Source organism: Cryptotermes secundus, unplaced genomic scaffold (assembly GCF_002891405.2).
Source record: "Cryptotermes secundus unplaced genomic scaffold, Csec_1.0 scaffold235, whole genome shotgun sequence".
NCBI lineage: Eukaryota > Metazoa > Arthropoda > Insecta > Blattodea > Kalotermitidae > Cryptotermes > Cryptotermes secundus.
The window spans coordinates 1,104,094-1,131,863 of NW_019723301.1; the positions used below are offsets into that span (position 1 = coordinate 1,104,094).

Consider the following 27,770-nt stretch of genomic DNA (forward strand, 5'->3'; position numbering starts at 1 on the left):
CAAGTGGATTGCTGTAAATAACCCTCACTCACCTTTGAGTATTTAATGTTGAAGACCACATCGAAATGATAATGTTCAAAGGGTGCTTAATGAAAGCTTTAGGTACCCAAAAAATGTAAAGTATCATTCCTGCCCTAGTAATTGAAGTTCAGACAAAAATATGTTTAGTACCGCACATATAGTACCTTGACAAGCTGAAGAGTATTGCATGGAAGATATGTTTAATGTTTAATTAATGTAATTCTTATGGGGCTTCCAGTATGTGCTTAAATAATAACCACACCATGAAGATGAATGGAGGAGTGTAGATTAACATTTTGTACAAAATGTTCTATTCCTGCCGTAGGCAGAGGTTTTGTCCTTGTTACAATGTGCATATTGACTCTAGATCCCTCAAATCCTCCACTCCAGTGGGCAACAAGCGATTTTCCTTATGGATACAAAAGTGAAGAGGTGAAGCTAACCGCTCACCTCCATGAAGATCAGGAATGCATGAAGCTATAGCTCCACTCCTCTGTACACTTTCATGACAATGACAATAACTAAGGACTGGGGCTTTACAAAATAATAGTATTCTAATCTATATACAGAGCCATAGGAGAACAAAATAAATATATTCTGATTAAAAACTACCAGAACAACACTTGTGCATAAGAGCACAAATCACGATTTTAATTTTGTCTTGTAAACATGCAAACAGAAATGAGTACCAAGAATTAATTAAATAATTTCCCTGGGGAGTAAAGCGCGGCCGGTGCGTAAGGCTGACAACCTTACCCCCATCTTTGAGCCGATTGTCTAGATAGTGTGGGACCCTCAACCCTATTGGCCTTCACGGCCTGGTACAGAGATAGCTTTACTTTTTTTTACTTACTTGTAAACATGCTAAGAAGTGGATTTCAGCAATTAAATGCAGAGTACAAATATTTGGATAAAAGTAGTTATATTATGGAAGATATCGTAGTTTAGACATAAAACTGGAAAATGTATAATTGATGTGTTAGCTTATGGACGATCCTAAGATAAATGAAAATGTTATGATTAATAATTATATGTTCTGAAAATGAAACATAGTTCGGCAATAATCTAAATTTCAGTGAGGCGTATTCGTCCGCCAATTTGAATCTTTCGTGTTGCCGCCCATGCGCAGTGCGTTTTTCAATTTTCCTGCGCACCATATCGGCCATGTATGCAGCGTTCGTTCCCGCGCGGGTATGGGATAATGGTTGCTAGTTGAAGATTGAATAAATACATTATCAATATGGATAACGAAGACAAAGAAGAATTACGTTCTAGTAAGTTCGTTCTTTGTAGTGGACAGGTATTGTTATATTTAACACCGTCGGCATTACAAAAAGAAACGAATCTCGATCGTCTTGTGTTTCTATTGCAGAAGACGATCATTTCATTCAAAATGGCGTCAGTCTTTTGTTTCATAATTCCCATAAATTCAAGTGTAAATAAATTTGTAAACATAGCGTATGGATATTGCAGTTTTGTTGACATATATTAAAACCTTTAAAGAGATGACAGTATTTCGAGATGTTAGGTAACATATATCGGTACAAGTTTTAGCGGTTGTATAATTTTCTATAAAACTGCTGGAACGTGATTAAAATTGTATGTGTATTTTTTAAGGTTATATCTCAGTATTTTGAGGTATACAAGTGTAACTAATAAACGAAATAGAAAAATACTTTGGTAAAAAGGGCGTATTTTGCGCGAACGTATGTTAGCCATTTAATGTTAAATGAAGTCGTCGGACATGGACTTCTTAAAAAGTGTCAGTGTTTACGAATTTTCTTAATTAAACAAATATTGTGATAACAGGTGATGACGACGGAGGAGGTGAAGTTTCGAATGGAACCCAAGAGAGGCATAAACATAGAAAGTCAGGTGGTGACGCAGATTTCTTCAGGTTGGATAAGAAACAGGAAGTGGATTTGTTAAACCAGTCTGGTAGCAAGGAGGACAGTATATCTGGTACAAAAGATGAGTTGATTAGGTAAAAGACTTGTGAAGTCTTACAAAAGTTATATGATGCATGACAGCTTTTGAAATAATATGGTACATTCTTAGAGTTGGACTTAATTTATATTATTCTTCAGTGTTCATCAAGTCTATGTGAAGAGTGAAGAATGTGAGGAAGAAAATGCGATAATTGAAGCAGAGGAGATTGTATTAGAGACAGTGAATACATCGAGCCACATGTTGCCAGTTATTGTAGAGGAAGCAGCGACATCTGTTGTTGATGAGATTATTCAGGTGAGGAGAATCAAGTTTGTGAGGAATGAGCGAGTATATTTTAGTGATATATTACGTAACATAGCTTAGCCAAGTGAAGAGAGCAATGACTTAGTTACAGATCTGTATCATGTTGGATACCTGGTGTGTAGAGTAACACCTCCCTTCATTGTTTCATCAGCAGAAGTATGAAACACCTGTTCCTTTTCCCCTCATCCCAGAATGATATCACCTTAAGGGTAATGTTTCTTTTCCAGTTTTTTTAATGTATTAATGCACTGTACTTGGTATCAGTCACTTAGCCACATTTAGTTTGATAACAGTGTAAACAATGAAGTGATAGTCACTAGAAGAGAGAGAGAAAGAGGAATGTGCCTTAGCAGAGGGGGAAGAGATTCTTCCCAAACATGGATTAAAGTGGAATCTCTGCCTGTAATTAATGTATTTTATAGGGTTTTAGATCGAGTGGCTATACTGTACCTTTAAGTGGAGTCTCCAATTCATTGGAATGAAGAAAGTTCCAGGGTATTGTCAAAACCATTTCTATATAAGAAATTGAAAAATATCAGAACTCTGCCTCAGACTGAATTATCACTTTGCCAGTGGAAAGCAAATGTACACAAACCATCATCTTTGGAAAGGAAGATGAATTTAAGACATGAATTTGGCCATATATGTAGGGCAGGTAGCAAGAGCCACTTGCTGAATTTGTCATGCTGGTTTCTTCCTTGGCTTATTCTTTGACCCTGAAGAAGGAGATGAATTGTTTCTCAAAAATATTAGTTGGTTTTCAGTGAACTATAGGGCATTATATCCCAGAAGATAGAACTATAGGGCATTATATCCCAGAAGATAGAACTCTTCATAATCACCACTGTGAGAACCTCAAATCCTGTAGAAAACGTATTAGATTGGAATGCCCTTCCATGCCAAATTTCATGAAAATTGATCACTTGTTTGAAACCTGGGGCCACCACTTGCACACAGACCTCATTACATTTTTGCGTGTTTGCTAGGCAACGCAACAGGAAGTTGTGCGGGTTCTTGGATTTGAAAGAATGCCTTTATTGGACAGTCACTTCTACACTCACACTTACAGTTATTCTCCACTTACAACGTCCTTTAGACGTTTCTTCTTCAGTGTTACAACTCTTCTGCTCTAGTCGGATAAGAACTCTCACCTGCTAAAGTTGAATGCAAAACTGAACTAGTCTCTTGTCGCAGTTGGACTCTTATAATGTGCGCTCGGACTGAATAGGGAATACCTTGTCGAAGGGTTAACCTCACCCACTGCTATGCAATGCTGCTTCAAACAACTCATTGCTTCGATATTGCTAGCTGCTGTATAGCAATGGATGCGTTCTGATTCATAGCCATTGTAGCTAGAACGTTGCTCATTGCCTAGGAAATCAACCCTGATCTCAACCATTCTGGCTTTCTGGCAGCACGCCACAACATACTTTATTGCTTAAGAAAGTAAAGTAAATTAAGAATGATTATGAATAAAATGTTTTGCTTATAATGAAATATTTGCTTTTGATGCCCTCATAATAGGTGACTGGATATAATTAGTACTTTTAAATAACAAAATGTACATAAATTAATAGTAATGAAATATTAAAGCACATTTTTTACATGCAATGATGTGCTGACAGTCATAATATTACTCCTTAGTGGTTACAGTCTTCTTGCTTATGTTTAAGTATGTTTTGCTATTGTTGCAGAATTCAGTACAGCTCATTATCATCTAATTTGTAATCCCTTATGTGTGTTCACAGTGAACAGTATCTTAAATTGCAGTGGGTCTGCTAGATGCCGCATTTATAATGGAGTTTTTGCCATTACTCACCACATACAAGCTAGTGTCATAGTCAGTAGTGGACAAGTGGTTAATTTATCATGTACGTTTTTCTGATCATTTATAATTTATTTCATAGCAGTCAGATAATGGTGAGATGGAAGAAGAAGGGGATTTAGAAACAGAGGAACCAAATGATGCAAGGTTGAGGGGAGAAGTGCTTCCTCCACTTCAGGTGAAGTTTTCAGCAAATGGCCCCAGGGGTAGACGCAGTCGTATTAAGTACAAGGTATGTCAGTGACATCTGAAATTCTTATGAAATTTCAACATGTATAAGTATGTATAGATGGTGTCAATTATGTGTGCAGTACACTTTAAATAAAATTAAACATTGCCGTGGTATATAACAGGGAAGTTGATTTGACTACACTACACATCCCTAGAAAATGAACACTGCAGAGAATATTATTTAATTTTTATTTTCTTCATATCTCTTTTTAGTCCCCTTCCAGTTCTTCTATTCCAGACAGACATATACTTTCTGACTCATCACTTGATTCAACACCACTGTCACTTCTTTCCACTCTGTTATCTACAATCATAATACGTTCGTTAGTGTCCTCGATTAGGCTATCTTGCTCATAATAAAGGTGTGATATTTCCACAGGACATACTGACTGAAGAAAAACTTGTGTTAGCAGTACTCGATTAGAAGTAAGCCTGAAGAAATTGTTACATCTTTTGGCTTTCTGTGTGAGTTGCCAAAAATTATGGCACATTTTGGTACAGAGTTGCTAAAATTACAACTGTACAAAGCAACAGTCATACATCGCGATCTGCCTCCCGATTATGAAGCAAGAATCTGATACTGTAGGTGGTAACAGGAATCAGTGGTCAGTGGACTTTTTGACCCAGAATTTAGATTTGATTTTAATTAGGCATTTTCACTTTAAGTGGTTACGTGAACAGCCAAAATAACAGATATTGTAGTACAGAGAATTCTCATGCTGCTTATGATGTGCCATTGCATTATTTAGCAGTTGGTGCATGAAGGATAATTGGGTCTGTTTTTTTCATGAACGAGTAAATCCCGAACATTCTGTGAGATTTATTCTGTCACCCTTCTTTGATCAGCTGACCAATGAAGAAAAGTGATATGGGCATTTTCTGCAAGAAAATATAAAGGCTCACACTGCAGACAATTCTGTGGATACATTCAGTGCGTCTTCAGCAAACAGTTCACAAGTAGAGGATCTTCACAGTCCAGTCATGGAATTCTGTTAAAACAATAATGCACCAAGGGAAGGGTTGGGGGAGTGGGGGGGTGGGTTAAGTAGCTGAGCATCTGTTAACTTGTAAAAAAAAGTGTTTTCTCCCTGAAGTTACCAGTAGTTAGTTGTTAACTTTGGGTTTGAGTTGGTTAATGGGTTAGCTACTACTGCTGCTCTACTTTGTGGGCACTGCAGTCCAAGGTGAACCTTAACCTTTGTTTTACAGTTTTTTAATTATATAGACAGTCGGTAGGACTTTTTGGGTGGATGATCGGCCCAGCCATGTCTGCATAGAACAACACAAACACAGACAAACATCTATGCCTCAAGTGGGATTTGAACCCACAACCCCAGTGTTTTAGCAGGTGAAAACGGTTCATGCCTTAGACTGTGCAGCCACTGTGATCGGCAAATGAGTTAACAATCATGAATATNTTTAGTTTCCATTTGGAACTCTGTCTCTGCTCTTTCAGTTATGGGCATGAATAATGCTAAAGACAATAAATGAAAATTTTTGTGAAATGTGGAATGAAGAGTATGCCACTGGAGACTTCCCAGCTGGCCATGAGCTCCTTATGATGGAACCAGGCACAGTCTCTGAAATATAAGTGGTTAACGTCGGTTAACACAATATCTACATGACACATCCTAGAAGACTGCCTTTTTCGTAGTCACCGCCGTGAAAACCTCAAATCCTACAAAAATATTGTCATTGAATTTTGCATACTTCATTCTTGTTTTGCCTTGTAGCCTGTTTATGGCTTACTTTGTGTGCTACTAAAGGTTTACTTTCACAGTGTAATCCTGCAATATTTTGTGTTTGGCCATGTTGACCTATGTGTGTTGTGTAGGTTATCAGCAGTGAATCAGACTACATATCAAGTATGGGGGAAGGAAATGACTATCCTCGTAAAGTGGTTGATAAAAATGATCCACGAAGCCGACTCCATTATGTAAAGTACCTGAAACGAGATGGCAAGACTCTTAAAATGTGGGAGTGTGGCATATGTAAGTATCATGTTCATGAATAGTCATACCTTCTTTAACAATGGGAGTGCATTCCAAGAAATGAGAGGGAAGATGATTCAGCATTTTATGGGGTCATTTTAGTATGGTAATTATGGAAGTGCCCTCCTAAATCAGAATTATATGATGAATGAACTGGCGAAATGCAGTGAAAATGTTTATAAAATTCCTACGAAATACATATAATACATAAAGAATGGCTTTAGCTATTGATAGGTGGGACTGGCTCTGGCTTATTTCCCAAGTAATTATCACCTGTCTTCATGAAGAAGCCATCAAGATTTGAATGCCATGCCTGAAGCTTTTTTGCTCAAAGAATTTGTAGTAGGATATATTTTTAACACGTCTTTTCACTTTACTGCTTTATTCAAAATTTCCATTGTTTTCGTTTAGGATATCCATGGCATCATTAATCTTATTTATGAAATGTGTCACTAAACTTTTCATTAAATTTCTTTCCACAGCATTAACATTATCAGTTTCAGAGTTATTTTTGCTGTTCCAGTTCATCACTTCACCATTTTCTTAAAAAACTGGTCCTAGAATAAAGACTGTTATAATAAAATAAGCATTATGTGGGATAGTGTTAAAATTTATATGATTGGATTAAAATAGTTTTCGTCCTGATATCCTTGATTCCACTTGGACGTGGACTTGTGTGAAGTACAGTGGAATTTTGATTTAGTATCATGTAGTTTAAAGTTTTCCTTTAAACTCCGTGCTCTGTCAGTGTTATGTTATATTAGTACTTTTTGTTTGTATATTACAGTGCATATGTGCGAGATTAGCTCAGTTAGTAGGCTGGATGATAGATGCATTTCTAATGGACAGGATTTTTTCTTTTCACTATCACGTGAAATCAGCTCTAGGGTTCACCCAGCTCGTGATCCAGTTAGTACTGGCGGTTTTTTCCTAAAAATAAAGTGAGCAGAGCATGAAGTTGAGTACCCACCTCCACCTAGTGTAGAATGCATAAAGCTTTCCTCCCATACATTATGGTGTGATGCTTATTGAGAGTCAATACTGTTTATACTGCAACCCAACACAGTAATTTAGACATAGAACATCAGTAAACAAGAGTTCTTGAAAGCATTGATTTGGAATGTTTTGGGCTTTGAGCCAAAAGTAGAAGTACATCTGGGCCCCAGTAACTGAGACGAAATTTGTATTATTGAGGCAGTCTTCAACATGATGAAAAAACTAACTTTAACACAATTGTAATCCTCATATGCATCAACCAAACAAGTTGAAACTTTCACATCATATAAATAAACTTTCTGTCTAACTATTTCCCTTCATCCCTGATAGGTGGAGGTAGTAATACTATTGTAATAGCGTCAGTTCGGGAAGTCTGCTCTTACACTGTGTACAAGTATGTAATGTTCATTACTGTCTTCAAGTGGCTGTAGTCAGGATGTGATACTGTTGAGGTTAGTGAGTGGAATACAAGAACCAGGATCATATCAACAGCTGATTACTGAAAGGCAGAAGTAGAGCCAGGTCCCTAAATATTATGCATATTAAATACACCTTAATGTACAACATAATGACAGTGCATTGCATGAACCATTATCACAGATCTTTAGTGAATCATTGTTTATTTCTTAATTTAATCACTGAGTAATATATGAATTATCCATCTTCATTTCTCCCAGATTCTTAATAATGTATGTGAATACTAATTAGCTTCTTTTTGTTAACTATAAGGTGCGAAAGAGTTTCGTCATCAATACACATTAATGCGTCATCTTCCAACTCACACAGATGAAAGGAATTTCAAGTGTGAAACCTGCGGTAAAGCTTTTAGACAGGTAAGGTACTTTCCTAAAATTTGTTATTCCAATATGGGAGTATATAAAATTATTTTCATTTTTTTTTTCAATGGCTGTGGGCAGAATGTCTTCTCTTTTTAATGTCAGAAAGTAAAGAGAAACTTATTATGTTTGAATAATTTCAGTGATGCTCTTATTCTTTTGAGAGTTAAAACATTTGCTGCCACGATCAACCACAGCTCATTTATCAGAGAGGCTTCAATATTACCATCATTGATGTAAATGAGTTTGGTGCGCCTCTCCGTATAATTTGAATAAAATTATGAAAGATTTTGTCACCTACGAATAGTGGAACTTGTTATGGAGTCCATCTGTCTAGTGTATTCCTTTCATTTTCCCTCATTTTTATATTTATGCTGCAATTCTGCTGACATAAATATCATTACTGAAGCAGCTCATATGTGAGATATGGCAGTTGCATGCTGCTTTTATGTGAGTTCACATCTGATTTAAGGCTTACATTATCATGTCTGTGTTTGTGGATTCTCCAAAAATGCAATCCTTGACAACAAAAGTTTAGGAACATCAAAAGAAGAAGAACACAGCAACAAAAAGAATAGGATTAGTAACAGGTGGCATAATTGCATACACATCCACATCAGTTTCCATCAGAATCATCAACAGATGGCAATGCAGTGGACATTTTAGAATCAAAGGTGACTAGGGTTAGCCAAAGAAGTGGTTGTCATCCCACCATTTCATCCTTATCACGAACCCTACAGTACAGTTCACATTTTGAGATAATGCCCATCAGGCTTGCTATCTAGAGCATTTTTAAAGCTCTTACCTTTTGCAGATGATTGTTGACCAAATCAGTTTGAATACACAAGAGCAAATTGAAGCAGAGTTGTCAGAGCAGTCACAAGATAAAACAGTGGCACCCATAATTATACTACCATTGTATCTGGACAATAATATGAAATGCCCAAGTTACAGAAGCCTTCTAGGACTAGAGTATCAGAATTATCTATTTGAGTTGTGGTCTTTCGTTTGAAGAATATAAAGTAAAGTAAGTAAAGCTATCCCTGTAAGAGGCCATGAAGGCCCATAGGGTTGTGAGACGTTGAGGGTCCCACATCATCTAGACAATCGGCTCAAAGATGGCGGTAAGGTTGTCAGCCTTACGCGCTGGCCGTGCTTTACCCCCCAGGAAAATTATTTAATTAATTCCTGGTACTCATTTCTGTTAGAGGCTGAGTCGATCCCAAGGCCGTAGTGTGGCAGGAAGGATTAGGTCAATTGAAAAAAAAAAAATCCAACGACCTCATCGAGACTTGAACCTGCGACCTCCCGGCTTGTAGCATAGCCCCTCAACCAGCTACGCTACCAAAACCAGGGGAAGTAATTTTTGAGTGGTAGTGATATGTTCTTTTCATCTGTTTCTAACAAAAGCGATTGGTAGATTCTGTATAATTTCTTCATACAGTGGAAACTGCAGATACCCTGAGAAAAATGGCAGGCACAGCTAAGACAAAGCCTAAGTATGTCATTGAGTCTGATATCTGTTTATGTGGTGTGGACTCTGTTACGTGTAACAGGACTGTAAGAAAGAATAAGGAATTGATGACAGTGCCCTGATAATGCTACAGTTTCCCATCCTGTATGAGCAGTCACTGTCAGTTGAAAGACGGAAGTTTGACTGCTTGGGATAATGAAGGTGCAAGGTTGGGCAAGTACACTTTGAGACTCAGTTATGGTTTTGTGCTGGGCTATCTGGCAGCGCTGTTACTTTTAATGTTAGATGATGCAACAAGACAGAGCTCACATGGAAGGTCTGGATAAGCTGCATTCAGTGTGTATTGAACAGTAGCTCATTGGATCACTGTGGAGTGTATGATGGAATAGAATGAATGTGAAATTTTGTGTGAAAGTGCAGAAATTATTGAGTGAAACATTAGAGGTGTTAAAAGCAGTTTATGATGAATCTACTGTGAACAAGAATTATGTTTTTAAATAGCATAAATGTTTTAGAGAAGGCAGAGATGTGAACAACAATGAAAAGCAGGGTGCTCTCATAACAAAGTGAACCAATGAAAGTGTCACAGAAATTGAGGAATTTGTGCAATCTGACTGCCAGTTAACTTGCAGGATGATTGCTGAGCTTCATATGCACAAAGAGACTGTTAGGAAAATTTTAGCATGAGGAGGTTAGCGAAGCTCATGCTGTGAAAGTTGACAGAAGAACAAAAGAACGGATGTCTCACTTTGTACATGGACTTTGCAGAACAACTTCAAAAAGATAGTTTTTTGGATGGTGTTCTGGTGATGAAACATGATGTTATTGGTATGATCCTAAGGCCAAACACCAGTCCATGGAGTGGAGATAGAAGAGTTCCCCAAGGCCAAAGAACCCATGGATGTCAAAGACCAAGATCAAAACAATGTTGATCTGTATAAAGGATATCATCTGCTTTTAATTTGTACCTGAAGAGACCACCATTAAGCAGGCATTCTAGGACATGGAGGTGTTGAAAAGGCTAATTGATGCTGTGAGGCACAAGTGTGGAGAGTTGTGGAGAGATCGCTCGTTGATTATTCACCACAACAACATGCAGCACATTCTTCACTTTGAGGGTCACAGTTTTTAGCAGGAAAAGACATCTCTGCCATGGACAATCCGCCGTACTCTCCTGACTTCTGGCTGTTTCCGAAACTTAAGAGTATGCTGAAAGGAAAGTGTTTTTCGAATGTTGAAGACATGAAATCACCTGTGAAAAAAATTTTGATACACATTCATGTTCAGAATTTTAAACACTGTTTTGGACAATGGCCAGAATGATGGGCACATTGTAAAGAATTAGAGGGAGATTACTTTGAAAAATTCTAGGTTGCTAATATATGCAGCTAATAAAATAGACTTTTGACAACAGTAGCCTCAAAATGTATTTACTCTACCATCTACATACAGTAACACACTTCCAAGGTGTACTAAAGATAATCTACATTTGTTGCCTTTCCCCCTCTTCATGTGGTTGAAATTCCCATTTAAAGTGAGGCTTGATTTTAAAAGCCTGGCCATGAATGCATTAAGTGAATAGCGTGGACTTTTCAGTTAGTCTGTGGTATAGGGTGTTCGTGTAATTAAAATATTGGTTACATAATGAATGAGATGGCCATAAAGTAGTATTTTCAGCGGTCATATAGATATCCCTTGGCGACAAAATATTTTTGAGATAATTTAAATGACATTGCTCCATTCTGAACAGTTTATTTTAAGTACCCAAAACCTTGGCAGGTTAATTTGCTATGTGCATGAAGGTATGCATGATGAGAAGAACAGGTTCTAGTTCAGATGGTTTGATTTATTAGCACTTCGGTTACAATCTCTCTTAATTACAGTTAATACAGTGCTATCGCTGGTTTACATAATTTACAGTTCCTGTTGCACACGCACTAGGATTCTCAATTTCCACTAGTCAGTCTCCTAGCAGTGGATCTCAACACAAACTAGCACTTCAGATCACTGTGAAGTCCTCTTGCCATTTCTTGTTCAATCATCCTGGAACCTCAGAACTCAACTAAAAGCTCTTCTTAGCTGCAAGCGGACTTGCGTTATATAGCCACAGCATGGACAATGCAGAAAATGCAGTTCTCTTGTTGTGTAATACAGACCACACAGAAAACACAAGTCACGTGATAGCTAAGCACTGTTGGGTTGTGACAACATTGTGCCTGAGCAGAAGTTTGTTTACCAACCTGTTGCATAACCCCGTTTTTCCGCTGTTGTGTGCATGTATTACTTAGAAACAATTGTCTATGTGGCTCAGTCGTTCTTGCATGGAGCAGATATGCCACAATACGAAATGTGGTTTATGTGTAGTGAATTAATCATAGTATGATGCATTTTCGGTTTATGGTGTATAAAATTAGTTGTTCCATATTCATTTTCAGTCTAAAATAATGAGAATATTACAGGTTTTGTTCATTTCCTGCAAGTAACTCTCACTGGTTGTGGAAGAAGCTTGTGAGCTTAGTGACAATTTTGTTATAGTATGAAGTGAAATAAGTAGATCATTTTTGTACAGGTGCTAGGCTGCTGTCCTATTTGATTGGCATATACTCTTCTTTCATTACTTTCAGATGAGTACGTTATCACAGCATCGAGCAATCCATAGTGATGCAAGGCCATATGTTTGTGAACTGTGCAAGAAAACATTCAACCGTGTTTCAACACTTATCTCACACAGGAAGACTCACTCAGAACATAAACCACACAAGTGTCAGGTGTGTGGCAAGGGATTTCATCAAAAGGGTAATCTATAAATTATTATTGTTATTGTTGTTCTTGTTCTTTTTGTTATTGGCATGTGTGCTGTTAAGTTTGCATGTAAATAAACACGAATTGAATTGAATTACTTTGTTTGTTGGCTTACTTCTTGGCATTAATGTATCTTTCCTCTAGTGCTTACCTTTAATTAGTCTTTGATTTTATGTTGTTTTTGTCCATAATGTAATTACTTGTGTCTACGCTGTGCTGTGTCTGTAATTGGTCTTGTAGCTTTTTACTCAGCACGTAACTAATGAAGAACTGAATAATTATTGTTAACCATATGGATTTAGAGGCCAAGGGTATAATGTTTCTGATTCCAATCATGAGCTACTCTTATCCACCTTCCACTGCTTTTCTTGAGGGGCCGGGATGGCATAGTTGGTATAGCAACTAGCTGCGGGGTTGGAGTTCAGGTTCCTCCTATCCAATGGGTACCAGGGGCTTCTTCGCCAGGGGTAAAGCGCCTGGGGCGTGAAGCTGACTATTCACCTCCAACTACTGCCGAGGTCAAGAAAACATGGTTCTATACATCTGCTCCACCGTACGCCTTCATGGCGTAGTGCTTAATTAGTTAAGCACAGGGACAGCTTTACCTTTTTTCTGATTTTCTTGCATAATTTATCAGAGCCACATGATCAGCCCACTGTAATCTAATTCTGTATCGCAGTATTCTGTACCAGTACACTGTAATCTGAATTTTATTACCCTGATAATACTAGGTGATTTTCATAATAATTCTCTCAAATACTTGGTGACGTATAAATCACAAGGTTCTGCCTTGTGTAATTTCCTAAATTTTCTGCTTCATCCCTCTTAAGTCAAAATATTTTTCTGGGCCCTTTTTTTCAAACATTTGTAATTTTATTTTCATGTAAACGAACTTTTAAGGTATTATTTCATCTGTTGTTTTGAAAAGGAGGCTTGTTTTTTACTTTTATATTTTAGAGTAAGTAAATTAACCCTTAAGACTCTGAAGAATCCACACATGTATTTTCAAAATCTGTGATGACCTAGATTACATTTATTAGATTGGTTGGCCGTGCCATAGCTCAAGCAGTTAGTTGTTGGCTTCCCACCGAGCTGGCCCGGGTTCCATCCCAGGTCTGGTCAAGTGGGATTTGTGGTGGACAAAGTGGAGCTGGGGCAGGTTTTCTCCAAGTACTTTGGTTCCCCTTCCAATCTTCATTCCACCAATTGCTCCACAGTCACCCTCACCTTTCATCTGGGGCTGGTACAATAGGTCAGAAGTGGCCACAGTACAAGGGACTTACTCCCACCCCACTAGCAATAAGAAAAAAAATATTAGATTGGTTGAATTCTTATAGTACTTTTCCTGTGACTTGAAAATTTAGAAAAGTGCTAGATGTTGATATATCAGATTAATGTATCTACATATTTTACATGGGAATTGTGTCATATAGCAACATAATGTCACGGTTTTGGGACCATGACAGCCAATTAATTATATTCTGTGAATTGTTCCTGTCCAAAATGTTTTTGTTTGGAATTATCTGTTCTCTTGGACATGATGGTGACAAGTAATTCTCAAATTTTGTGCCACTGTGAAAATACAATGTTCTCAATTTCTGAAACATTAAATTGAATAACAGCCAAATTATATTTCAGTCTTGGTATGCTGTTGAAATGTATTGGTTCTGGTTGAAGGAAAATTGGAAACTTGTTTTACACATTAAAATGCATGCCATTGCCAGAAATATCATTTTGTATATTATTATCTCTTCCTTTCTACTCATAGAAGCCAGAATATAGAAGTGAAATTTGTACATTACTCTGCTAATGTGAACACCATGTCTAGTCTGCTAATGGTGATATTAGACAAGGTAATAAATTTGCAGAAGTTCTGTTTGTGTAAGCTCTATAATAATGTTATCAAATTTTAGGAAACCTACGTAATCACATCTTCACCCACACTAATGAACGGCCTTACAAATGTGAACTTTGTGGGAAAGGCTTCAACCAAATGTCAAACCTCATGTGCCATAAGGTAAAGGTATGCACTACTGTTCTTCTTTTGTAGCTTAGAAACATTTAATACAAATTTAATGTAAAATTGATGAGTTCATGTTTACATGTTACTAGAACAACTGCTCCTCATTGCTTCTGCCTGTAAGGATGGGAAGCCCTTCCATCATTGTCATGAAAGTGTTGTTTTTTTTTGTGCCATTTACATCCATGTTTACATTGCTCTCTGGTGCATAATATAATATGGGTTTCCAAATGAAATTTCACAGTGTCTTCATCAAACTTTTCTTAACACTTAATTCACTAGGATTGATTACATGCAACAGAGAGCTTACTTCCAGACAGTATTGCAAGTGGATCCATTTTTAGGCATGTTCTGTTGGAGAATTAAATATAAGAAATTGTCAGGCCCTTTTGATTTTCATTCTGATCAGGCAAGTTTAATGGCCAATTTGCATGAAGATCTAGCTGCACTTCTTGATCTTGCCAAAAATTTGTCAAAGAGATAGTTATGGAGAGAAACATATTTTATATTCAGTACACTTTCTCCTTAAGTCTTAGAGTTTTGATGTAATTAAATAAGATGGATGTTATAGATACATTTTGACACTTCTATATTCAGCTACAAGACATGGCAAAAGAAAGGGCATATTGAGTGTAGAATGTGCTAAATGAAAATTGTTTTATTGTAATGTAGTGCTTCATTAAAAACAGCTGTGAAACATATTGTAGCGTGTAGATTCATTAATGGGTAACAACCTCTAAACAAACAACAAAACCAACATTCGCTGCTAGGTAACAGATTCTTAATAAGCAGGTATATGCAACCGTTACCAAGTAACACCTTCACAAACACGTTCCCACAGTGAACAGTGTTTTCTACATGGTCTGTGCCACAATATTATAAGCAAGGGACAAGTTTAGAAGTTAGTCAATTGTAAGGGAATCGTGTAGGAAGACTTGGTCTGTGCAGTTGAAGAATCACCATCATTAAGAACTGTTACTGGGAAACGACTAGTGAAAGACTGAAAAGACTTAGTATATGCTGTAGTGATTTGTAAAGTGGGGAAATCTGTGATGGTACTATAATTAAGTTTAGTCGTGAGTCATGTGTTAAAGTGGTCAATAAATCCAAACTCTAATTCAGAACTCTGTCGAGAGTCACTCAAACTGTTTATACATGAGATAAACTAATGGAAGGACAGCAGCCTCTTCATTTGTTATAATGTCTCTATTAATGTAGTTAACAACAGATTGGAATAAAATTTTGTCTGTCAGTATCTGCTAGCCCATCGTGTTCCTGCGGGGATGGGAATCTTTCCATTCCAACTGATTTATAAAATTTAGAAGGATGGAATTAAGTTGGCATTAAGAATTTATTTTTATAGATTGGTTGATATTTGCCTTTGGTTTTTGTGGTGTTTGTATCCAGGCTCATACTCATGGGGACAAGTCACGGTATATCTGCCATCTCTGTCACAAAGAGTTTCCACGGAGGTTTGCATTACGTTCACATGAAGAGTACAAACACGGAATAAAGTATCGTGGGGGAGAAAGGAGGCAGGAACTGGATCCTGACACATTTAGAGAGCTTGTATCTCGAAAGCAGAAGAAACGGGAGGAGTAAGTAAGAGTAGTACAAGTGGCATGCATGTATTGCACTTTTATGTATTTATTATTCCAAGATAGGTTCAGCAGATCTGTATGTATTCGAAAAGAGTTTGAATACAGGTGAAGTGACATAAATTTCTTTTGTCTCTATCAGTTTGCAACATACAAATTTCGGCTTTAAATTAGATTTTCAGCCATCAAATTTTTTCCTGTAGTTTTTGCAATCCGTGATTTTGTTAGGTTGAGTGATTTTCTTTTCTTTCACTGCAGACCAGTGCTGTGGAACATAAGGTATTAAATGACACATGGGGCATTAAAATTTGCCCAGTAGTTCACTAGTTCAGTAATTCTGTCGGGTCATCTAAAAATAAATATGGTGGTGTCTTTTCTCACCATTTTTCATCACAGAGAACCAAATATAGTAAGTATAAATTTTAAAACTTTGAATTCTTGTATTTTCTTCTTTGGTTTGGAAGCTGTTATTATTTCTTGATAGGTCAGTAGTCACATATGCCCTGTATTGAAACTCATAAAGAATATAAAGCCTTTAACTTTTTAATGAATCACTGATTTAGCTGTGTTGTGCTGTTTAATTTCTGCCATGTCTCAGGCAGAGTGAAAATTTTCCAGGTGATCATTTGCTGTCTTCAGTGAATGTTTGGTCCTTATAAGACTGATGAGGTGTGTAAATGTCAATACTTAATAATTTTTGCTGTTGAGAATAGTATTGTTATACGTGGTGCGTTCCGTATATAATGCCTCCTATTTTTTTGTGGTAATATGTAACGTCTGAGCTGGATGTTGGTGGTGTTGTAGTAAAGGTTGAACCTTCCTGCCAATGTACTGTTAATTTGGATGTCATGCGACAGATAGCGACAGCAGAGCAGTCTGCCAAAATGGCTTCTGACATAGAAGTGCGCATGAAAGAGAAATGTGTTATTGAATTTCTCACTGCTGAACAAATTGTACCCATTGACATCCATCGACACTTGCTAAAGGTGTATGGAGACAATACAGTGGATGTCAGCACAGTGATTCAGTGGGTAGTGCGTTTCAACAGTGGCGAAAGTGAAGTGCACGACAAGCCACGCCATGGGCGTCCCTGCTCAGCTGCCACTCCTCACAATGAACAGCACCTCATCCGAACAGATCAGCAGATAACGACCAGGGACTGTCAATTCTGAACGCTACAAGATGACGCTGACTAAGCTGAAAGCCCATATTTCCCGAGTCAGGCCAGAGAAGCAGACAACCTTTCGCTTGCAACACGATAACGCTAGACCCCATACCAGTTTGGCAACCACAGCGCACATTGCAAAGTTTGGCTGGACTGTCCTACCACATCCACCTTATAGCCCTGATTTAGCACCCTCAGACTTCCATCTCTTTGGGCCTATGAAAGACGGACTACGTGGGCAACATTTTCCAGACAATGATGCTGTCATTGCAGCTGTAAGAAAGTGGCTAGCCTCTGCTGGCGCAGACTTTTACAGGCGTTGCATACAGGCTCTTGTTCATCGATGGCAAAAGTGCATAATGAACGGTGATGATTATGTGGAAAAACAGCTGTAAGTAGCTGAAATCTTGCTCTGTTTAACTGCATTATAATGCTTTCTGTATCTGTTGTAGTTTTCTTTAAAAAAAATAGGAGGCATTATATACAGAATGCCCTTAGTATTTTAGCATCCTGTTGCACTTATTCACATTCATGATGTGTATTTGTACCAGCCGTCTTACAGTGCACATGATTTCACCTTTCTCTTCACTACATGTTTCGGCACTAATGTGCCATCTTCAGGTGTGGTTTTGTTTACATCAAACCATTGCACTGTATGCCATCATGTCTCCTTTATAAAATGATTAAAATGTAAATATGTCATGTATAATAATAAAATGTATATATTAAAACTTTTCAAGACTTATCATCTATATGTCACACTTCAAATTCGCGAGTTATGTCAGTCCTCTCATATGGGAGTACTCTTCCTATATTCTTGTGTATATTGTGTCCTGTGTTGTGTCCTTCCCTTGTGACTGCGTGCATTGTATTGCGATAGAAATTAGGCAGTGAAAGTAAAAATGTTTTGTTCTGTCCTATATTATTGGATTTCTATTGAAATGCATAGTAGTAATTGTTGAGTGTGGCTTTAGGTGAGATTGCATATGGTTCATGAAAACATATATGATTCTGATGATGATGGCACCTACTTTAAAAGTTCAGTTATTTGTATTGGAACATATGTAGCATCCGTGCTCAGCACATTTGGTTAAAGTAAACTTTTATGTCTGTACAGAGTTTTCAAGAATGAACCATTATCTTGATGATTTATGAGTTTTCCCTGTACTTCTGCTTATAATTGAGTCCCTAATGAGTTAATACATTTTTCACCATGCTGGAAGGCCATGGGTTCAGTTCTCAATGAGGTCATTGGATTTTTCAATTGACCTAAGCTTTCCAGCCATAGTTTGGCCCTGGGGTCAACTCAGCCTCTTAACAGAAATGAGTGCCAGGAATCTTCCTGGGGGTAGAGGGTGGCTGAAATGTAAGGCTGACAACATCAGCACCATCTGTGAGCTGATTGTTTAGAAAATGCAGGAGCCTCAACGTCTCACAATCTAATAGATCTCCACGGTCTGTGACAAGGTTAGCTATACATTTTTTTGCACATCTACACCTTTTGATGTTTCAGATAGCTGAGAAATTTGTCGGTATTGTAAGAAAAATTTTTGTGTAACAACATCCAGTATTAAAAATAAAGAAAAAGTAGATTTAAAGAAAGCTTTTCAAAATAAGCATTTTTCATGAAAATGACAAAAACGTGCAATAGAAAGACTTTTTTGCCAGGTCCTGCTGTCAGCAAGATTAGTGCTGCCTGTAATCAGCATGTGCTGCACTGTGTCAGTGCAATGTATTGCCATGGATCCCATAAGTTTACTTTGCTGTTTGGGGGTTTTTATGCGTTCTTTGCGTGTAAAACATATGTGTTGGTATTTGCGGTGTGCACTAAAATGTATTTAATTTTAAGTGTTATTGCTCTGATATAACCTGCATTTGCATGAAGCCGAAAGTGATATTTGTCAGTTTTTCTCAAGGCTGTTCATGCTACAGAAAAAATAAGACAAAATATGGAGAAAAATAATTCATTATAATCTGTAGTATTTGTTATATTTACAACAGTAGATATGTATATCTGCAATGAATTAGCATTCCTGTCAGTGTAATATGCAGAATTGAAAAAAAGCATTGTAGATTCTTCTTCGTACGATACATACATCTTCATACATTGAAATAGTGTCTGTAACTGTATCTCATGGGGCTCCAGGTCCCCCCCCCCACATGAAGGTGTCATGAAGCAGCTTATATGACGTATGTCACACATAATAGTGTGTATGATTTTTATGTGTAATTTCTTTTGTTTTATGTTTATTTACAAAGGAAGAACCTGCGGATCATTCATTTGCCCAATGGTGATCGAACGTTAGCAGATATACATGATCTGAAGAATCCTCATCTCTCATTTTCTCCTCTGCAAAGGCTAAAGCTCTCCAAAATGTTAGCTAGTCATGGAAGTCTCTACCAAGAAAAGGTAATGAACGCCTTTATGTTGAGATTATTGTAATTACATTACATCATCTTATTGTGACTGCCTAATTATATAGGTGAATGAATGATGGCCTATCTGCAGGTATGAAAGGAAAGTATGAGCCCAGGATATTATGGAAAAGGAATGTACATACGTGAGTGCATGCATGCATGTGAGCATGCTCGTGATTGTACATGATTCCTTAATACACTTAGCTTCTGGACTGTCAAAATTCTTAAGAAATGGGTTAAATTTATAATCATGATCTTTCTCTATAAAATAAGTAATTCTGGGTCAAATTCATGATCTGCTTTCCAGTTACACAGACTTCTAGTCCTCTAAATGCAAGAAGTTTTGTAGCCAAGAAATATCTTTAAAAGCAGACAGATCACATTTGAAAAAATCTTATTTTAGAATGTAGAGTAGTTGAAAGTATTGTACAGTATTCTCATAGAGTTTGGGGTACCCATTAAACTAGTCAGGATGATTAAAGTGTGTTTAAATGAAACATATAGTAAAGTCCTTATAGGTAAACATTTGTCTGATAATTTTCCCATCCAGAATGGTCTAAAACAAGGTAGATGCTTTATTGCCACTGATTTTCAACTTTGCTTTAGAATATGCCATTAGGAAGGTCCAGGGAAACCAGATAGGACTGAAATTAAATGGGACACATCAGCTGCTGGTCTGTGCTGATGATGTGAATTTACTGTGTGATAACATAGATACCATAAAGAAAAACACAGAAAGTGTAGTTGTTGCTAGTAAGGAGGTTGATCTAGAAGTAAACGCAGAGAAAACTGTTGTTGCTGTCTCATCACCAGAATGCAGGCCAAAATCATGTCATAAAGATAGCTAACGTATCCTTTCAAAATGTGGCAGAGGTCATATATTTGAGAACGACAATAATAAGTTAAAATTTGATTTAAGAGTAAATTAAGAGGAGATTGGATTTGGGTAATGCTTGCTACCATTCAGTCTAGAACCTTTTGTCTCCTCATCTAATGTCTTAAAACATAAAAATTAGAATATACAAAACTGTAAGTTTGCCTATGGTTCTGTATGAGTGTGAAACTTCATCTCTGACATTAAGGGAGGAGCAGAGACTGAGGGTGTTGAGAGTATCTGTGCCAAAGAGAGATGAAGTGATGGGAGGTTGGAGAAAACTGCATAATGACAAGCTTCATAACCTGTTCTCTTTGTGAGGTACAGGGTGGGGTGCAGAAACTTCCTTTTTTGAAGGCGAATAAAAGAAAAATTGTTGCTGATAGACAAAATTTATGTTTAGCTAATGAAAGAACATACTTTAAATTTTTAAATCATGTAGGTTTAAACAAAATATCTTGAAGGTGGTGGCCACCGTTCTCTATGCACTNGAGTGAGATGAGCCGTCCGGGGAACTTTGCCCTCAGAACTGTCATTGAAGCTCGGCTGTGTGGGCCGTGGCACCATCCTTTTGGAACCAGACATTTCCTAGATGCATTTCTTCAAGAGCTGGTTCAGAAAAGTTTTTAATCATGTCCACATACTGCTGTGAATTGACAGTAACTGCATGATTGTCTTCTTCAAAAAAATAAGGGGCAATAACCCCAATTCTCGACAGCGCACACCATACTGTCACTTTATCACTGTGAAGTGGCCTTTCATGGAGCTCTCTGGGATTGTTACCACTCCAATAGCGCATATTCTGCTTGTTGACATAGCTGGATAGGTGAAAATGAGCCTCATCACTAAAGAAAACAAGTGCGTCAGGGGGTAAAGTTTCCAATAACGTTTCGCACGCTGTTATTTGGTTCTGGAAATCACGTGGTGACAATTCTTGCACAACAACCATCTTATAGGGATGGAAATTAAGATGTTCGAGAATTTGGCGCATTGAACAATTGGATATGTCTAGGGCGACTGCATGTTTGTGAGCGGAGCATCTTGGAGATCTCAAAATCGACTGTCAAACTGCCTCCACATTTTCTGGTGTCGTAACAGTCCATTGTCGTCCTGATGATTTTTTCATCACACTCCTGGTTTCCTACAGTTCTCTGCCCACAAAACAATCAATTTCTGGTAGGGAACTGGACCTCTGGTCTTAATTCCGAAGTGAGTATGGAACGCACGCTGCACCGCCACATAGGAATGGTTTTTTGAAAAACAGGCATCGACAGCAAACACACGCTGCTTACTCGTCCACCTCATGTTTCCTACTGAGGGGTATTAGACAGAAACTTCCATGACTGCTGTGTTCACCGAGCCTATCCCCACTTTTCTGCGACCTCCCCTCCCTTCACAATGCCTCTTCACAAAAAGGAAGTTTCTGCACCCCACCCTGTAGAATGATTAGAATGATTAGAATGATTAAGTCAGGAGGATGAGATGGGCAGGGCATGTAGCATGAATTGTGGAGAAGAGGAATGGATATAGGATATTAGTGGGAAAGCCAGAAGGAAAGAGATCACTAGGAAGACCAAGACATATTTGGATGGATAATATTAAAATAATCTTAGAAAGATAGGATGGTGAGGTAGGGTAGGGACCAGTGGAGGGCTCTTGTGAACATGATAATGAACCTTTAGGTTCCATAAAATACTGGGAAGTTTTTTAGTAGCTGCACAACTGGTGACTTCTCAAGAAGGGCTTGGCTCCATGAAGTTAGTTAGCTAGTTAGAGTAGTTGAAAATTAATGTCTTATGATGTATGTACATATATATATATTAATGACATATCACTTGCAAGTAAACATATGGTTTTAGTTAAGTTGGTTCTCTATTTCTTCTCTTCTTTAAATTTCATTCACATGAGTATATGTTTGTGTTTTAGAGTGCTTCTGCGGGTGTACTTATTGATCCTATCAACACTAAGGCGATGCAAACTGCTAAACAAGCTGGTCAGACACCATTTGCATTGCTTAAACCCGCAAAGGGGATACCAGTATTAGTCAAAGTCATGGCAGCCCCTGATAACAAGCAGGTATCTTCAAGGAATGCATCCTGTTGTGTTAACTTATACTATTTGTTTGTTTGTCACACCACAACTCTCAGAATTTCACCCACATCAACTGTGTATAACAAGTTTATTGATTTCAATAATATCTTGCTACATGTTTCAGCTTATGAAAAACCATCATCAGGCAGATATACACTAATTACTTATTCTTAAACTATTGAATTGCATTCTGTATGGATATATATGTCACAGTATTACAACTATTACTAATGCATCAGATTTTCAGCTTTTCATCAAAATTAAAGCCACTTCTGTTTCATATAGCCATTCAAGTAGGACAAAAACTAAATGTTAATTAATGTTTTCAGATGTTTATACAGAAGTATAAAATATAAAAACAAAGGTTTAAATTTATAAAATACCCTTAGATGATGACTTAAATTTTTATTATGTTGTGTTTAGATGTCTCATGTTTTCATATGTATTAATGTTTGTCATAATTATGGTTACATGGTAATTTACTGACATTGTTTTGGTTATGATCTGGTTCTTATTTCTGTTGTGTTGTTTGGACCCAGCCAGTGTGATGTTGTATGTGCACACTGTTATTTTCCGATCTGTTTTTTATGGGTTCTTCTATTTTCTGTTTCGATGTCCAATGCTGTTAAAAATCAGCTTGCAAAAAATATGATCACAGCTGATTAGAAGTTGCTCATAATAATGTCATCGTTATACATGAGATTTTTTCATGTGTGAAAATTTAAGAAACTGACTGTGTGACTTATTTTTGTCACCATATTGGGGCCTTCTTTATAAATTATATTTAATCTGTCATGATTATATTGTATGTAAATGTTCTGTCTGGCTGCCTTTAGGATGAGTGAGATGTGTGTGGAGAAATTTTGGAAGTTTAAGCCAATGTATTAGAACATAGTCATAGATTGTGATATTTATAATTGAAGTTCTGTCTTGTAGAAATTTATGCTTTATCGATTTTTTATAGAGCATATTTTACAGGTTGAAAATTACAAAAACTGCCAATGTGAAACAAATTGATCTTGTGCTGAAAAATTATTCAGATTAATATTGTATAATTATTTATAGTTCTTGCTAACCTCACTGTATATATTATAGTATTTGAAAGAAAATATGGATCATAAATTCTTCCCTTAATCTGTTTTTTCCTCTTTGGTACTTACAGCTGCTGATATGTTCAAAACAGTGTAGCTCTTATTAATGTGGCTTTCTGTTTCTGCAGTAACATACTATTTTTTTCTCTTGGTCAGATGCTGGTTCCAGCTACAGCTGAAGATCTGAAGTCTGCTGGCAAAATCACTGTCTCTCCAAACTTCAGTAATGCAAATAATGGGAACTCAGTTAAAGCTGTACAAATTAAGGTAATAACCGTGCATTGCACTTACAGAAGGATTTGTTAGTCACTGTATTCTGCTTATGTGTACCCTTTATTTGTAGAAAAATGTGAGTGCAGTGGTGTAAATTGTTGTATTTATATTAATTCTGCTGGTTGAAGCTTGCCTGGGTGACAGGTGTTTTGTATTGTATTCCTTTGTCAAACAACTGCCTTTTTCTGATGCTGTCAGGCTTGTCTGTATACCCCATCTTGGTGCTGGCACAGATGTCCGAAGATGGGGACTGGCTCTATCGAGTGAACCCAGCTGAATAGGTTTCTCCTGAAGACAGAGACAAAATCCAGTCTCTGAAATGTATTTTGAAAAATAAACAAGACTGTGTATTTAGATAAAGACAGGATGATGGATAATGTCCAAAAAAATAATATTTGTAATGCCTTTTCTTCTTTATTGTTTTTTTTTTTATTTTATTTTAAAGTCCCATTGTACTTTATGTTTCAATGTCCTATCCATGGCAGTGGTTTTAATTTTACCTTGTGTTACTGTGTTAGGTGTGACAGGGATAAATGAATGAAAATTTAGAATATTGATACGGTAAAACTGAAATTGAATGACTGTCTAGATTAACTTAAATATAGTACCCTTGAAAACATAATATGTGCATGTATGTGCCTGCAGACAGAAAAAGCTGTGTGTATAGACACATTATATTGCAAAAGATCTTTATTTTGAAAGTTTGTTAAGAGCAAGATGAAGTGAAAACCACTTGGTTGGACAGGTAACAAGCATGAATATACATTGGCATATAGCTCTGAGGTGTTCTTGGTGTCAGGTGAGAAGACCAAACATCTGTGTGCATTCATGTGCAGGTGCCTGTTGTGGCAACTGTGATCCAGAAAGTTGGACCAGATGGCCAGTTAACAATTCAAGTGGAACCACCTGGACCAGAGCATGAGTCTGATCTGGCAAATACTGCAAATCAGCACCATCTTGGTGAGTTCAGATTCTTATATATACTAGCTGTACTGTTGGTACAAAGAATGTTGCTTTAAGAAAGAAATTCATGTTTATAAAGTATTTATCATATTTTGTACATTTTAATGTGTTGTTAACCTCTTGAGAACTAGGATTTAAACTCCCAGGCACTCTCCACAGCCTAAGTCTTTCAAGCCTTTTAATGCCGTGATGCACTGCTGTCATAAAAAGTTGATATTAGTGTGTTTTTTCTCTCCAAAATTTATGAAACAAAAGGCAGATGAAAAGCATCAGTTATTCTCCCTACATATTGTCATGTGTATTAGTGACTAAAAACAGGGTTCAGATTGGTAATTAGATTTATTGGATACTTACAGGTTGTAGCTACAAATAATTATAACACTTTCCGATTTACACACTACAAAGCACTCCACGCTAATCTCTTCAGTCTGTCTTCACTAGTCTTCGTGGATTTATAACACAATCTCACGAAATCACACACTTTCAATACCACTGCACTATAGCACAGATAAACTCTTCAGATCACATGTTAAATCTTCGCAGGCTGACTTCTGTACTCCTCGAACCTGCTGCTTGCTTCCTTGCTTGTTTGTTTGTGTGCTTCTGCTGCTACTACTACTCATAATTGCCCTGAAAAATTTCTGTCACTCTAATGTATATAGCCTCAGAACAGACATGGGCCTACAGAAAACACAGCTTCCTCTATTGTTGCATGTTGGACCATGTCTACAGAGCTGTTGCCTGGCAGTGCATTGATCAAATCTGTTACAGTACATATTATCCTGTTTCACAGTAAAGTTATGCATTGTATAACTTATTAAATAATCACCTGCTATGTGTTTTGGATGCATGTTAGTTTTCTGAAGTAATTCGTGCTTTCAAAATATAGCCTGAACAATATTACATAGAATATGAAAGGGATAATACACATAGTGTAACATGGTCTTTTATGGAGGTCTTTAGGGAATGTTTTGTATCAGTGGACCTTATGTCTACAGTTGGTCCCTATTCAGTCTCACTCCCACATGTATGTTTATTGAGAGGGTTGAAGGTCACTTAAAGTCACCACCACTACCAATAACAAAAAAATGACACCAGCATGATATCATGGATGTTTCACAACATTCTGAACTACTCCATCTCTTACATGACTGGTGAACAGTTATTCAGGCACCGGCTCTGTTCAGGCAATTCAGTTTATTACTGTTCTAGTTATTCAAGGTGCTCAGATTAGACTTATATCATTTGAAAACTATTTCTATGTGTGGTATTGTCTGAAGCATGGAATCACTCCCCTTCAATACTACAGTCACACTAGTGTGACCAGCCTCTTTGTATCTTGACAACCTACTGTCATGTATATGCTTTTCAATGTTACATGACCGCAGAACCTGGGCTGTACTCATGTGAAAACTGTCTGAGAATTCTGTTTGCTTGTATAATATACTGACAGTTATAAGAATGTCTTGTGGTATTTGTTTTATCCCTGTTCCTTCACAAACTAAAGAACAGTTCCTGTGGGTACAGTATACAAAAACAGAAAGGGCATGCCAGCCCTGTGTCAAAAGCTTTGGGCAGATGAAGTACAGTCAGTGACCAGTGATTCGCTTGCGGCCATGAAGTGGTGTGACAAATGAGATATAAGAATGCTTTCCACCCTTCATTCAGATGAAATTGTGAACACTGGAAAGCGTGACTGGAAGACAGACAACTTGTTATGAAGTCAAAATGTATTGTGGATTACAGCTGTAAAATGGGTGCGGTAGATTGGACTGATATACTGCTCAGCTATGTTCAATTCCAAAGTAGTTGTATCTTGTTATTATTAATTGTCATTTTGTGACAGTTTTGTTTAGAAATTTCACTAGAGTATATGCACATGCTTGCTCACCATCAAGATGAATGATGTAACAAAAGAGGATTTGGGAAGTCGACCTTTTTCACAATAACATGCTGGGGTTTCTATTTCAGTCAGTAAATATTTACTTACAGATGATGTAACATCTGATTCTCTTCTGGATCTGGAGGGACCTAGTCCAAAGGTGCAATATGTGCGTGAAGATGGAAGTGTAATTCCCGAAGATGAACTTCAGGAATTGAGTCCTGTTAACTTGTTGGCAGCTGCAGTCAACATGGTAGATAGAGGTGGAGCAAATGAAACTTCAAGTTCTACAAATGCTGTGGAGCATGATCCAGGTAATGTGTTTAGCCCATCAACCTATCACTTAAAATCATATTTTTTAAGCATTGTACAGTGGATTTGTGTTTGTGTGTTTCCTGATAACTTGAACTTGAAAGGGGTGAGGAGTTCAGTGTATGCTTTATACCTTTTTGTATTTGTGCTGCAGTAGGAATTTCTGTTTGTCTGATTTAAAGAATCAGTGTTTTTAAGCTCCTTTCTAGAGGTGGTAAAGCATAATTTCATGGAACTGACTGTAGTGACACCAGCTGGCAGGAGACACTTGGTGATTGACATGTCTGGGCAATTGTTGGTGACCATGAGGATATCAAGGAACCTATATAAGCCTTGATAAAAGTTAATGACATTCAGGTGGTGGACAAAATAATGGAAAAACTAAGCAACTGAGGAACATAATATGTTGGGCTACACTGAAAGAACTTTGATTGGTAATACTGAATGTTCTGTTTGCTTGTACTCTGTAGTGCTTGTGCAGTGCAGTAGTGATGGTATTGAGTGACAGTCCATGTGAAAGAATTGGAAAATGGGAGACTTGTCCAGTTTTGAAAGAGGCCAGATTGTTGGTGCCCATTTAGCTGGAACATCTGTGACAAAAACTGCCACAATATAAAGCATACCAGGAGCGACTGTTTCTAAGGTTACATCGGC

At 37.3% G+C, this 27,770-nt stretch overlaps 1 protein-coding gene across 4 annotated transcripts in view; it reads left to right on the forward strand.

Annotated features, from left to right (window-relative positions):
- Positions 1–1,184: 1,184 nt before the first annotated feature.
- LOC111861713 (zinc finger protein 184) overlaps positions 1,185–27,770 on the forward strand; it is a 38,449-nt gene continuing 11,863 nt past the window's right edge. The window contains exons 1-14 of one of the 4 annotated variants that reach the window (XM_023846501.2): positions 1,185–1,295; positions 1,831–2,005; positions 2,109–2,265; positions 4,182–4,331; positions 6,165–6,321; positions 8,047–8,150; positions 12,252–12,423; positions 14,343–14,452; positions 15,857–16,047; positions 19,472–19,622; positions 22,431–22,580; positions 23,843–23,953; positions 24,796–24,919; positions 26,915–27,118. In XM_023846501.2, coding sequence (XP_023702269.1) covers positions 1,262–1,295; positions 1,831–2,005; positions 2,109–2,265; positions 4,182–4,331; positions 6,165–6,321; positions 8,047–8,150; positions 12,252–12,423; positions 14,343–14,452; positions 15,857–16,047; positions 19,472–19,622; positions 22,431–22,580; positions 23,843–23,953; positions 24,796–24,919; positions 26,915–27,118 — 1,990 coding nt within the window. In that variant the 5' untranslated portion in view covers positions 1,185–1,261. Of the gene's footprint in view, positions 1,296–1,388; positions 1,550–1,830; positions 2,006–2,108; positions 2,266–4,181; positions 4,332–6,164; positions 6,322–8,046; positions 8,151–12,251; positions 12,424–14,342; positions 14,453–15,856; positions 16,048–19,471; positions 19,623–22,430; positions 22,581–23,842; positions 23,954–24,795; positions 24,920–26,914; positions 27,119–27,770 lie in introns of those variants that run through there. The other 3 variants (XM_023846503.2, XM_023846502.2, XM_023846504.2) reach the window with 3 other exon arrangements.